The sequence below is a fragment of the Hippoglossus stenolepis genome, chromosome 7 (assembly GCF_022539355.2).
Source record: "Hippoglossus stenolepis isolate QCI-W04-F060 chromosome 7, HSTE1.2, whole genome shotgun sequence".
In the NCBI taxonomy this organism is placed as follows: Eukaryota; Metazoa; Chordata; class Actinopteri; order Pleuronectiformes; family Pleuronectidae; genus Hippoglossus; species Hippoglossus stenolepis.
The window spans coordinates 27802939-27816405 of record NC_061489.1 but is presented as its reverse complement, the minus strand read 5'-3'; the positions used below and the strand labels follow the sequence as shown (position 1 = coordinate 27816405).

At 46.3% G+C, this 13467-nt stretch overlaps 1 protein-coding gene across 5 annotated transcripts; it reads left to right on the top strand.

Annotated features, from left to right (window-relative positions):
• The first annotated feature begins 762 nt into the window (after positions 1-762).
• matr3l1.2 (matrin 3-like 1.2) lies at positions 763-13198 on the top strand. 5 transcript variants are annotated; one of them, XM_035161113.2, is made up of 22 exons: positions 763-848; positions 3465-4372; positions 5353-5414; positions 5491-5529; positions 5693-5790; positions 5903-5946; positions 6106-6222; positions 6557-6682; positions 6764-6940; positions 8654-8778; positions 8866-9142; positions 9225-9425; positions 9526-9622; positions 9706-9722; positions 9978-10100; positions 10392-10520; positions 10630-10758; positions 10852-10982; positions 11328-11592; positions 11991-12126; positions 12200-12315; positions 12428-13198. In XM_035161113.2, the coding sequence occupies exons 2-22, from the start codon at positions 3602-3604 to the stop codon at positions 12488-12490; spliced, it is 3243 nt and encodes a 1080-aa protein (XP_035017004.1). In that variant the 5' UTR covers positions 763-848; positions 3465-3601; the 3' UTR covers positions 12491-13198. The 5 variants fall into 5 exon arrangements, with proteins under 5 accessions (XP_035017004.1, XP_035017005.1, XP_035017001.1 ...); XM_035161114.2 differs by having other exon boundaries at positions 5897-5946; positions 12003-12126; XM_035161110.2 differs by having other exon boundaries at positions 5897-5946.
• Positions 13199-13467: the final 269 nt, after the last annotated feature.

Sequence of the window (13467 nt, the reverse complement as noted above, 5' to 3'; positions counted from 1 at the left end):
GTCTAATGTATTTTTGTGTGAAAGGGGATAAATATTAATATCAGTTGATGAGCTGATGAGTGAATCATCTGATAATAAATGAAAAAGTCACAGAAACACGAGACACGAATGAAACGATCACAATCAAAACACGGACACAGGCGCCACCTGCTGGACAACGGTAATTTGACTTTGCTTTGTAATGATTATTTTCCACATCATTTTCATGAATCTAAATTCTTAAACAAAAGAATAACTTTTTTTATTTTTTTACAAAATAGTACAACATTTGACAGTGGTACGTTTTCTTTAGATTATTATTTCATTTATGTTTTGTTTGATATAATTAAATCTATCTATTAATTGAACCTTTGAACATCATCTGTATTGTTCCACTGTTTGTGTCTTTCTCATAATAAATTATATTTTTGAAATGACCTCAGCAAATATATAAAAGTATCAGCAGCATAGTACTCTCAAAAACATCCAAAGTAAAAGTCCTCGCCATGCATATATATATATATATATCTATATATATATATCCCAGTCCAGAACAATGTTAATCATATAGATGACAGTTGTTGTTACCACTGGGACTAACGTGTTTGAATGTGTGTATTGTTTTTCATGTCATTAATCTGAATCTGCAAACAAACTAAAGTGTTCAGTAATAATTCTGTAATTATTTAGTTATTATTCTGTGATTATTAACCGTTTATTTTATTTAATAGTTTAATTCATAAATCGCCATATTCACCGGAAACAGACGCGCACGCACTGATTCTCGCGATACGTCCGCAGCTCTCGCGTGTGTTAGCAGCTTTAGCTTTAGCTGCAGCTGACGGAGCGACGCACGAGGAACAACTAACGTGAGTGTTTTCATTTGATATATTTGATATGGAGACAAACGTGATGAATATGTGGAGACAGTTTTATTTACACGTTGAGCCCCAGGAAGTGTCAGGATGTGTAAACCACGTTAGCTGCTGCTAGCATTAGCATGTGTAGCAGGCTAATGCTAGCAGCATGCTAGGCTCAGACATCGAGCTCAGCCTCCAGATGAAAACAGATTGAATCTCTGTGACGACACAAGGATCCGCATGACGCGTCACTTAGCACCGTTAGCTCCGCTGCTAACTCCTGCAGCTCTTTGAAATCTCCAGCTTCGAACTGCATCACAAGGTTTTACTGTAGATCTGCAACATGTCGCTCACATGTTGTTAGAGTCTCACATTCCCAGTTGGTCTCATATTCCCAGTTGGTCTCACATTCCCAGTTGGTCTCACATTCCCAGTTGGTCTCACATTCCCGGTTGGTCTCATATTCCCAGTTGGTCTCATATTCCCAGTTTGTCTCACGTTCCCAGTTGGTCTCATATTCCCAGTTTGTCTCACGTTCCCAGTTTGTCTCATATTCCCAGTTTGTCTCACGTTCCCAGTTTGTCTCATATTCCCAGTTGGTCTCATATTCCCAGTTTGTCTCATATTCCCAGTTTGTCTCACATTCCCAGTTGGTCTCATATTCCCAGTTTGTCTCATATTCCCAGTTGGTCTCATATTCCCAGTTTGTCTCATATTCCCAGTTTGTCTCATGTTCCCAGTTTGTCTCATATTCCCAGTTGGTCTCATATTCCCAGTTGGTCTCATATTCCCAGTTTATCTCACGTTCCCAGTTGGTCTCACATTCCCAGTTGGTCTCATATTCCCAGTTTGTCTCATGTTCCCAGTTGGTCTCATATTCCCAGTTTGTCTCATATTCCCAGTTTGTCTCATGTTCCCAGTTGGTCTCACATTCCCAGTTGGTCTCACATTCCCAGTTTGTCTCATATTCCCAGTTGGTCTCACATTCCCAGTTTGTCTCACATTCCCAGTTGGTCTCACATTCCCAGTTTGTCTCATATTCCCAGTTTGTCTCACATTCCCAGTTGGTCTCATATTCCCAGTTGGTCTCATATTCCCAGTTGGTCTCATATTCCCAGTTTGTCTCATATTCCCAGTTGGTCTCATATTCCCAGTTGGTCTCATATTCCCAGTTGGTCTCATATTCCCAGTTGGTCTCACATTCCCAGTTTGTCTCACATTCCCAGTTGGTCTCACATTCCCAGTTTGTCTCACATTCCCAGTTTGTCTCACATTCCCAGTTGGTCTCACATTCCCAGTTGGTCTCATATTCCCAGTTGGTCTCATATTCCCAGTTGGTCTCACATTCCCAGTTGGTCTCATATTCCCAGTTGGTCTCATATTCCCAGTTGGTCTCACGTTCCCAGTTGGTCTCATTCCCAGTTGGTCTCATATTCCCAGTTGGTCTCACATTCCCAGTTGGTCTCATATTCCCAGTTGGTCTCATATTCCCAGTTGGTCTCATATTCCCAGTTGGTCTCATATTCCCAGTTGGTCTCATAGATGTTAACAAGGATCAACTTCCTCTGTTCTTCACTCAACTAGAGTCAAACAGAAAGTTAGTGATCAGTGAATAAAGCTCAGTCCCATGTGAGGATCCTCTCCCAGGACACAAGTCCAACAGGTGCTGATGGACCTGAACACATCAACACAACAACACAACAACACATCAACACAACAACACATCAACACATCAACACAACAACACAACAACACAACAACACATCAACACAACAACACAACAACACATCAACACAACAACACAACAACACATCAACACAACAACACAACAACACAACAACACATCAACACAACAACACATCAACACAACAACACAACAACACATCAACACAACAACACAACAACACATCAACACATCAACACAACAACAGGATTCACTACCTGAGAAGAACCAGTTTGTTTAAAGTGTTTCTACAGAATGTGTGATGGAGATGAAGCAGCAGAGGAACTGAGGACTTCCTGACATTCAGTTTGATGTAAACATCAATAAAAGGTGTTAAGTTCTGGCATCGAGCTGCACCGGTGGGTTTCTGTGCGAGAAGGTGAAAGGGTGTCGGTTCAGATCTCTTCATCCATTAACTCTAAACTCTGAAGGTACGAGGATTCTTCCACAGACACAGAACATGTCTGTTCACAGACTGTAACTGTAGGAAATGATCTGATGTAGTTATTAGTGTGTGTGAGCAGGACGGGGGGGGGGCACAGTGGTCTCTCCTTCACGTCTTTATGAGAGTTCCTGTCAGACGTTAACAGCCAGTGATTCATATAAAGGTTTATTAGACTAACCCCATCTCTGATGTTTGATATCCAGAGTTTCTCGTTGTTCCCTGAGGATGTTTCCTACACTCTGTCTACATCAGTTCATTCTCTTCCTCTTCCTTTGCATCTTTAAATCTTTTACTGTTTCCTTTAATGTCCCAGTTTTAGCAGCGGACGTCCACTCAGGCGACTGAATCACAGTCCTTGTCTTCCACGCCTCTGTGGCTCAGTGGCGCTCCGCTGGCTCCTGTTTTCACAGCGGAGGCAGCTTTTGAAGAATGTCTCTACCTCATTGTGTTTCAGCAGAAATCAGACAGAGGAAGAGGAGTTCCCCTTCACTTTGATCAAGTTTCACTTCACCTGTCCTTGAAGAATAGACTCTGTTCAGCTTCCTTCTTTATCTTGACTCACCTGCCGAGGCTGCAGCTCCGCTTTGTGCCGTCATGTCTCAGAAGTCGCTGCTGGACGGTGGTCAGAAACACTTCGCTGTGGGCCGGGGGCTCCTGGCCGCCGCAGAGACCTTGAACTTCAGCATGAACGAACAGCGATCCAGCCGTCAGATGGGGGGCATGTCCTCAGGTGTGGGGGTGGGCGGTGGTGGCGCGGAGGGCCAGGACGGCAGTACTCAGATGCCCCGGCGAGGCGGGGGCAGCAATCTTGGCAGCACCATGAAGCTGTTTGCCAGTTTGGGGCTGTCGCCATCAGACCTGGACGCTCTGGCTGAAATCCCAGAGGAAGAAATAAGCGTGGAGACTCTGCCGCACATCCTCATGCAGCTCAAGAGCCGCAAAGGGGATGTTGGAGAGCGGCGAGGGGCGTCCTCCATGTCCTCTGACTCTGTGTATCGAGGAGGCAGGGACAGCTGGGACAAGGTGCACATGGGGAGGATCGGCAGTCCGTCTCTAGGTGGGGGTTCAGCCCGGGCCCAGCCCTCTGCAGACTTTGGGTACAGTCCCTTGCAGGACGTCTCCGGCCGGGGCTACGGCTTGAATTACAGCAGTGGGGGTGTGAGCAGAGAGAGGCCATATTCTGAGCTTTCCCACCACGATTCCTACGGTGGACTTGGCATGGGGCCGCCGTCGTCTGAACCCGTCTTTATGCAGAGGAGGATGGGCTCCCCGTCCAACGGAAAAGTCCAAGACTTCTTGGGAGTCGCGCCCCCCATGTTCCCCCATGTGTGCTCTCTTTGTGACTTTGACGTTCATTCCACCATGGTGAGTACGTCCAGACTCCTTCCTCTTTTCTTCTCGGACTAACTTTAAATGTTTCTGTTCAGATACGTGAGCTCAAGTCTTCTGTCCACGTCAGTCAGTGGCAGATGCTAATCAATCCTCCAGTGACGGGACGTCCCGTTGTTATGTCTCTTTACCTCATGTACTGATTCTTCATTGTCTTGCACTGACACCTGAAGCTCTCGACCCGACACAGTCAGATGTGAGTCTCCTCAGTCGTGACCTTTCACCCTCTAACCAACATCATCCAGCTCGTGTGTTCACGTTCTTTATGTACATACCAGGAAGTTACACAGAAAATGTCACAATAAAATTCACTGTTATTCTTCAAACACATTTTTACCTCCAGGAGAATAAAAGTAGCCCAGACGGACACGTCGTGGACCAATCAGCAGCCGTCTACAGTATCAGCTGTTACAAGCAGCGTAGTTTAGGAAGATTAAAGACCTGAGGACGATTTATTATTTAACAGAAACAAAGACTTTAGACGTGGATTTTAAAGAATTGTAATTTTTTTTCAACGCTGATTTCTCTGAAGCGGCTGTAAAATAGAAATTGATCTAATTTGAATCTGGTCAGTTAAAAAGAAAGTGTGTACTTTATTTTGAAAGCTGTAGATGCTGACTCTTCCCTCTCAAATGATTCAGCTCCAGCTCAGTTTAACACTTTATACGTATTTGAAACAGTCGGTGACATCACCAGTTCAAAACTCTGCACACGATTGATCCTTTGAACAAATGCAGCTTTTTACCCACTCGAGGTTCAATAAAGTGACATCTGAGGTTGAAGGAGACATTTTCACTTCATGTTCAGATGAATAATTTAGTGTTAAAATCTTTTCATGCTCTAATGTTCAGAAAACACTTTAAGGATGATATGTTTAAAACACTTTAATATGAGGGTGAACTGCTCCTTTAACAAAAAGTGTGTGTGTGTGTGTGTGTGTGTCTGTGTGTCTGTAGGAGTGGAACCAGCATGTTAACGGACTGCGACATGCTGAGAACAGACGTGTGCTCCTGGACATGTGAGTCACTGACACAGTTTGAACATGATTGATGATTGTGCAGATGTTTTGTTGTTAAACTCAATCTTGTGTTCAGGTATCCAGAGTGGGACCCTGCCATGTCGTCAGGCAGAGGGTGAGACAGACACACACACAGACAGACACACACAGACAGACAGAAACAAACAAACACACAGAGACACACAGACAGACAGACACACAGAGACACACAGACACACAGACACACACAGACAGACACACAGACAGATGTTTAGTAACACAGCAACTCTTTCATCCAGGGGGGGTTCTCTGGAGACCCCCAACCTGTCAGCTGGACTGCTGGGACCTGCCCCCATGTCTTCAGCTCGGGCAGCAGGAGGGACGTCCTCCAGCTGGGGTAAGACACTGAGGACATTGACATGGTCTTCCTCCTCCTCCTCCTCCTCAAGTCTTTCACATGAAGTGTAGGTGAAGTTGACTCAGAGGGTTTGTTTGTGTGTCAGGAGCAGGAGGATCTAGTTTGTCAGGAAAGAACCAGCTGGGACAGAACAAGGTCAGTGTTATTGATCCTGATGATCAGACTCTAATGTGTTGACGAGGACTCACTGAATCACAGAGTGTTTTCTGTCGTGAACCTCAATAGATCCTATGTGTTTGTGTATTTGCAGCGTTGAAGCTAAAGCTTTACGTTGAAGTTGTTGTTTGTCCTCAGCTGAGGAGCAGAGTGGTGGTGGTGAAATACGCCAGGAAGCCTCTGAGCAACAAGACTCTGTTTGCCTTCACCGAGCCGTTCGGCTGCCTGAGGGAGCATCTGGTCCTCAACAACAAGGTCAGGAGACACATTTCCACATCTGCTTCAGTCACAACATTCTCACTCTTCGTTACGTCTCCACGCCAGCGCCAGTCCGAGGCGTTCAGGTTTTCCGTCTTTATGTTGGTACGTCCGTCACTGTCTTGTGAAAATGACATCTCAACGTCTCGTGGGATTTTTAGGTGAAAACGTTCACTTGACTCAAAGATGAACTGATAATATTTCGGAGGTCAAAGGTCACGGTGACCTCATACTATTGTGAATGTTATATGTCGGGAACATCTGGAGGGACTGAAACTAAACCAGTGTTGTTCAGCCTTCGAACCCCTGATCGCCTCTCTGTCTCCATCAGGCGTTCTTAGAGATGAACAGCCACGAGGAGGCTCAGGACATGGTGAACTACTACGATCAGCATCCTGCAGCTCTCTACGGAAAACCCATCACCTTCTACCTGTCCAGGAGGCTCATGGTCATCGAGGTAACCATTCGTTTTATGATACAACATGAAATTGAACGTCCCTCAGCCTCAAACATTCACAGTTCTGTATTTAACCGGCAGAAAGAAGGTCGGTCGTCGGACACGTTGATGGACAGGCCCGTCAGGGAGGTCAAAGGTCACGACAGCCAGGTGGTTTTCTTCTCCAACCTGCCCAGAGAGGAAGAGAAGAAGAAGGAGCTGCTGACCATCGCTGGACGCTTTGGCATCGTGGAGAAACACCTGTTTTTAACTGACCAGGTAAAGAGGAGACGTGTTCCTGTCTCTAAAAGTCAAATTTGTTTAATGCACCTTTTATAATTACAGATTATATTTATTAAATGATATTTAGAAATAATGCTGCAAACACAAAGTTTTGAACATAGGGGTGGGCGAGATATCGAATATCCTCACTGTATCGTGGCTTGTTCCGAGTATACATTTTTACGTGAATGTTTTAAGCCGTCAGCTTCTCTCGCTCTGTCTCTTCTCCTGCCCCTCTCACAGCAGACTGCTCACCCCCCCGCCCGTCCAGAAATCTCCTGCATGTATTTTAGTATCAGGAGGGGAGGGGCTCAGAGAGCACGAGAGAAAGCGAGAGAAGAGACGGTTATTGACAGTTCGTTCATATTCTTTGTGAAAACTGAACCAAACGAATCAGTTTAAAAATGATGAACGTGAGCGGCTCCAGCGTGTGTGTGTGTCTGTGTGTGTGTGTGTGTGTGTGTGTCTGTGTGTGTGTCTGTGTCTCTGTCTGTGTGTGTGTGTGTCTGTGTGTGTCTGTCTGTGTGTCTGTGTGTGTGTGTCTGTGTGTGTCTGTGTCTGTGTGTGTCTTCGTGTCTGTGTGTGTCTGTCTGTGTGTGTCTGTCTGTCTGTGTGTGTGTGTGTGTCTGTCTGTCTGTGTGTGTGTCTGTGTGTGTCTCTGTGTCTGTGTGTGTCTCTCTGTGTGTCTGTGTCTGTCTGTGTGTGTCTGTCTGTGTCTGTGTGTGTCTGTGTCTGTCTGTGTGTGTCTGTCTGTGTGTGTCTGTGCTCGGAGCGAGCTGGACTTCCCACAGGCCCGGGGCTCCGCCCCCCCACTCCCTCTGCTCCACAGATACGAGGCTCGTTCCCGTGAAGCAGCCGATCAGTGAAACAATCAAACCGTTTCCTCTATGATCCTCAGCTGCTCAATGATCAGAAGCCCCGACATTTATTCATGTTTCAAAGTTTCCTGCTGAATGTTGGAGATAAACTCTGGTTGTTAATAACTTCAGAGTGTTTTTAACTGATCTCAGTTCAGCTTCACTCTTCACCTGGAGCTGGTTGTGACAGTTGAAGCTGACTCTCAGTCAGTTCTTCTCACAGGAGATGGAACCCACTCAGCAGAGTCACAGAGAACAGACGCTCAGGGAGAGAAGGAGGAAACTTTCTCATGTTCACACTAAACATCAGACTCACTTTCATCCAGCTGCTGCTTTCAGGTGAAAAGTGTTGATTTATTATTTTCCTAAGAGGTGAGAAGCTGCTGAATCTGTCCGTGGTCTCTCGGAGGTTCTGTGGTCCGACTTGCTCACAGGATCCTTAATGACCCGTCACACATTCTGTCGCATTCGACCTGTTACCATCAGGCGGACGTTAGAGAGCCTTTACGTGGAAGACCAAGCTCCGCCTCCAGCTGTCGTTCATACCAACGTCCATCATTCTGCTCAACAAGGAGACGCGTTGACTCGGTCATGCATCTAACAACCCTCGCACTTGACTGGCACGTTTCACACTTTGGTTTTTAACTTTTAATGCAAGTTTCTGATTCTCATCTCTCATTCAATTCACTTTTATTCAGCGTTTTCCTTCTGGGTCTTGTGTGATATGTCTTTGTACTGTTTGTTGTTGTCTTTGTAATATGTACGTTCTGCAGCTGCTGTAGCACTTTGGCCCGAGAAATATTTCCCTATGGGACAATAAAAGTATATTTGATTTGATGATATGTGTGTTCAGGCGTTTGTCCAGCTGGGGACGCCGCAGGACGCAGAGATGCTGGTGAAGTATTACAGCGTGAACCCGCTCACCATCAAGGGTCGACCCATACGCCTCAACATCTGCGCCAAGTACAAAACACTGAAGTGAGTCGAGAGCTTCAGTCCGACACACGGAACAAAGTACAAGAACGTAGATGAGCTTTTGTATGAACTCACTCATTTGTGTGTCAGTGTGAACCGCAGACAGGCGGGGTCTGCCGGAGACGGCCGGGGCCAGAGGAACGCCTCCTCTGGATCCAGGACCTCCTCCAACTCCAGAACCTCCTCGTCCAGTGCCAGGACCAGAGAGGAGGAGAAGAAGGAGGAGGAGGAGAACAGAGCCAAGGCTGAGGAGAAACCTGCTGAGGAGGAGGAGGGGGTGTCTGGAGTGATGGAGGGGGAGGAGCCGGTAACCGATGGAGACGAGAAGGCGGAGACAGTGGAGGAGTCTTCAGGAGGCGTTCAGGAGGTGAGGAGATGCTGAACAGAAACAAACATGGAGGATTAACGGGAAAGTTATTTCTGAAAATTAAAGTCCGTGACGTTCGCAGGTCCCTGATGATGTCACTGACCACACACCGGATCCTGTGGGCGGGGCCGAAGGTGAGGCCAAGCAGGGGGCGGAGTCAGAGGGAGCAACGGAACCAACAGAAACCGAAGATTCCACCGAGGAACACGAGAACAAAAAAGAACCGATGACCGAACCCGGAGAGAGTTCCGAGGCGCTGGAGGAGGAGCCGCCTGCTGACGAGGTGAGGTTTCATCTTAGAAGTATTTAAGACGTTTCAACAGCAGCTGAGATAAAGTTAAAGTTCTTTAGCGTGACGCTGAACTTTGATCCTGTTCCCGCAGCTCGATCAGGACTTCATGGAGAACATGGAGGACTTTGTGACGTTGGACGAAGTCGCAGAAGACGAGGACGAAGAGCTCCGAGACTCCGACACCATCGGTACCTGACGATACACTGAGCTTATATTTCACCACGAGATGGTTTCATGTGTTTTAATGAGTTTTGTCTCTTCTTCTCTGCAGACAACACAAGGGGGGGGGTAAGTGTCACTCACAGTCATGTTCTTTTTCTTTTCTCACATCATTTACATGTGATGGTTTGTCGATCACCTACGTGGGCGGAGTCTACCTATACTCCACTCTGATTGGTTTGTAGACGGCGTCTGATCAGCGGGGGGGTAGTAGACTTTCTGTTTGAATGGAGAAGATGAAAGAAGCTTCACTTGGTTGCCATGGAAACATGATGGTATTAGCACCTTCAGGTAGTATCAGTGAAGTTTGTTCTCCTCTCTCAGGGTATGAGGGTCGTGAACATCGTGGGTTTCAGACGAGGCTACAACTTCCTCAACGAGCTGCTGGCTCTCGCCAAACCTTTTGGCAAAGTGGTCAAACACCTGGTTCTTGACCTAAGACTCGAGGTACGTGGGGCTGTTTGTCTGGAGGATTTACAGGTTTAAAGATTTCATCCTTCAAATGTATTTTCTGACACCTGTGAGGTTTGTTTTACAATGACATCATGGTTATGACATCATCGTCCGTCATGTGAACAACTGGCACAAACACTCAGATGGAATGTTTTAAATCTAGAGGTTGAAGGTCAAAGGTCACCCTGACCTCATTAACATACCACAGGAAGTGAGACACATGGAAGCAAACAGAAACCTGATTGGTCGGTGGAGGTATTGAATGCACGTCTGTGTTTGTCTCAGGCCTACCTTCAGTTCGACATGGAAGAGGAAGCTCGAGCCATGGCCAAGTTTTACAACAGTAACGTCACGGCGACGGTGTGCGGTCGACCCGTCAGGATCAGTCACTCCATGACCTACCCCACCATCCAGGTGAGCTCCTCCTCTTTTCTTCTTCTTTCTCCCCTGAGTTGCTACAGTGACCTCTGCAGGTCGGTGTGAGCGCAGCCTGATGAACTTCTTTGTGTTGTGTGATGTTCAGTGTGGCACCAGCAGGGTGGTGTACATCGGTCAGATCCCCAGCGGCAAATTCAACGACGAGGCCGTCCTGAAACTGGCCGAGCCGTTCGGGGTCGTCAGGAAGTATTTTCTCAACAGGATCAAGAGAGAGGTAGGAAACCCTGAGCTGAGGCCGGAGGAACCACGAGTGTAAAGCAGTGAGGGGATAAAACAATCAGTTTATGTCTGATGTCTTTGTCCTCAGTGTTTCATTGAGATGGAAAACGCAGAGGACGCAGAGAAAATGGCAGAAGATTGCAAAGTCAATCCCCCAAAGCTCCAAGGGAAGCGTCTGACGGTTTACGTCAGCAGGAAGTACAGGCAGCTCAAACATGGGTGAGTTCAACACTTGGACCTCTGCAGCAGAACTGGTCCAGGGCCTGCATCGTCATCTTGATGCCTCAGTGGCCACAAGCGTTACGTGTTCAGGTCCGTCCGTCAAAGATGAAGTGAAATCTTATCACAACACTGTCAATCAAACCTCCAGTGGTTGACCCTCTGGAAACAGACACACACACACACACACACACACACACACACACACACACACACACACACACACACACACACACACACACACACACACACACACACACGTACGTGAATATAAATTTGATTCGTGGAATAATAAGACGTTTATCCGCAGCTCCACTTGAACTTGTTTGTTCTTTGGGTTTCTAGACATCGATGTCTGAGCACAACAAAGAGAGAGAACAGCAGTTTGACCACAACGTCCTCCAAAGATCCTGAAGAGCCTCCAACCAAGAAAGCCAGGGAGGACAAGCCAGAGGAAGAAGAGAAGGAGGTGGAGGAGGAAGAGAAGGAGGTGGGGAAGGAAGAGAAGGAGGTGGAGGAGGAAGAGAAGGAGGCGAAGCAGGATGAGATGCAGAGCAGTGACGAGACGAATCCTGAAGTTTCTGATCAGAAACCCAAGAGTGAAGAAGAAGTGAGTCAGAGAATCGATCATTTCAACTGTGTCTGCACTCGTTTACTCAAACCTCAGTTTACTGAGTCTCTCACATGAGCTCCAGAAAAAACTACTTTATTAATATAACACTTCACAAATCAAATAAAAACACGTTTGAAGCTTTGATTAAAAGGAAGCTAATGAGGCACAGCAGAATATTAGCTTAATGCTAACTAGCTTAATGCTAACCTGCTCCATATAATATTAAAAATAACTATAAGGACGCTTCAAGAGCACATTGCTCCGTCAAGACTAACGAAACATATATATTGCAGGTTTGCATGTTAGTCTGTTTGCATGTTAGCCCCCCCCCCAGAATGTGGTGATGTCATGGTCTTGATATGAAATCACAACCTCACCCCTAACCCCTGCTGCAGGACGTGAAACAGGACGAGCAGGTGGACCAGACGGAGACAAGGCAGGACAGACACACCGAGCCCCCCCCACCTGCTGAAAACAGACCCAGTGTGGCGTCTCTGCCGCTACCCCCCCATGACCCCGACACCCCCATCGGTGAGAAAAGACGAGTGCAGAGTTTTTAATCATCCCCCTGTGACAGGATGAACTCAGGTCTGTTTGTTTGCAGGTGTTGAACACGTGAAAACGGGTTTTTACTGTCGAGTCTGTTTCCTGTTTTACTCCAACGAAGACATGGCGAAGAAAACGCACTGCAGCAGCCCGGCGCACTACGATAAGCTGCAGGTGAGACACGGCTCCGCCCACATCTTATTCACGCATCACTGGGTTAGTGACTGACAGTTTTCACGTGTTTGTCACATGTGTGATGAACGTTTTCTGGTGTTTCCTGGTTCAGAAATATCTGGAGAAGGAACAAACCAAAGCAGAGAAGAAGAGGGCGAAGAAGACGTCGTCATGAAAACAGGAGGTTCCTCATCAGGGAGGAGCAGGAACTTTAACTTTTTAGTTTGGTGTCGATGAGGAGACGCTCGTCATCGAGGAGCTCGTCCAATCAGGTGTTTGTGAGGCAGGTAAACGAAGACGTCATCTGTGTTCAGCTCCGTCACGAGGAGGAAGAGTCTGAACAGACGTGACGAGCTGCTGCACACGAACAATACGTTTCCTCTTCACATCAGCTCCTTCATCCAGCTTTGGTTTAAAATATCTCAGTTTGAATCTGATGTTTTTCAATCTGCTGGTTTTGTTCTAGAGGCTTTTTCTGACCGGTTTTCCTTTGCTCTCTCTCTGGGGTTTTTCTAGATCCCAATTCTTTACAGTTTTAACCATCCAGCTTGTACAGTGCACGACAGGAGGAACGATCACTTAGCTTAGCATAAAGAATGGTGAGGGGGGGGGACTGTTAGCATTGCTCCCAAACTTTCTGTATTCAGATAAAATTATTCACCGGAACTATTTTTAATCAGTTAAACAATAAGTAACGTGTGGATGGATACGCTGCTGTACTTTGTCAGGAAATAGTTCCAGCAACAAACAGATTCAAGTCAGTTTCACTATCAACGTAAAAACAAATTCAATATTTAACAAAAGTCACAGAACAAACTTTGAATGTGTTGAATTTTTATGTTTATTTCTTTAATAAAATTTAACAAAGATTCCTCAAATTTAACTTTAGTTTTATTTTCTGTTGATTCTGAAACAAAAGAAAAACATGGGACCTGAGTGAAGCAGCTGTGACATCATCGTCATGAAAATAAACAATCAACAGAAACTTCTGAAGCCTCAGTTTGTTCTGCGCCATCTTGGTTTTTTTGAAACCAGAAGTAATCATATTGGGGGTGGAGCCGGACTGAGAGCTCGTCCACTTGTATCCATTGGACGATACTAGCGGTCAATCACACTGTGGTACCCCCCCAACACATCTGGTGCTTTATGGTC

Coding starts and splice junctions, on each gene's coding strand:
- matr3l1.2 (XM_035161110.2), top strand. CDS start 3,602: ATGTCTCAGAAGTCGCTGCTGGACGGTGGTCAGAAACACTTCGCTGTG. Junction 10,521..10,629: donor TGACCTACCCCACCATCCAG/GTGAGCTCCTCC, acceptor TGTGATGTTCAG/TGTGGCACCAGCAGGGTGGT. Junction 10,983..11,327: donor TACAGGCAGCTCAAACATGG/GTGAGTTCAACA, acceptor TTGGGTTTCTAG/ACATCGATGTCTGAGCACAA.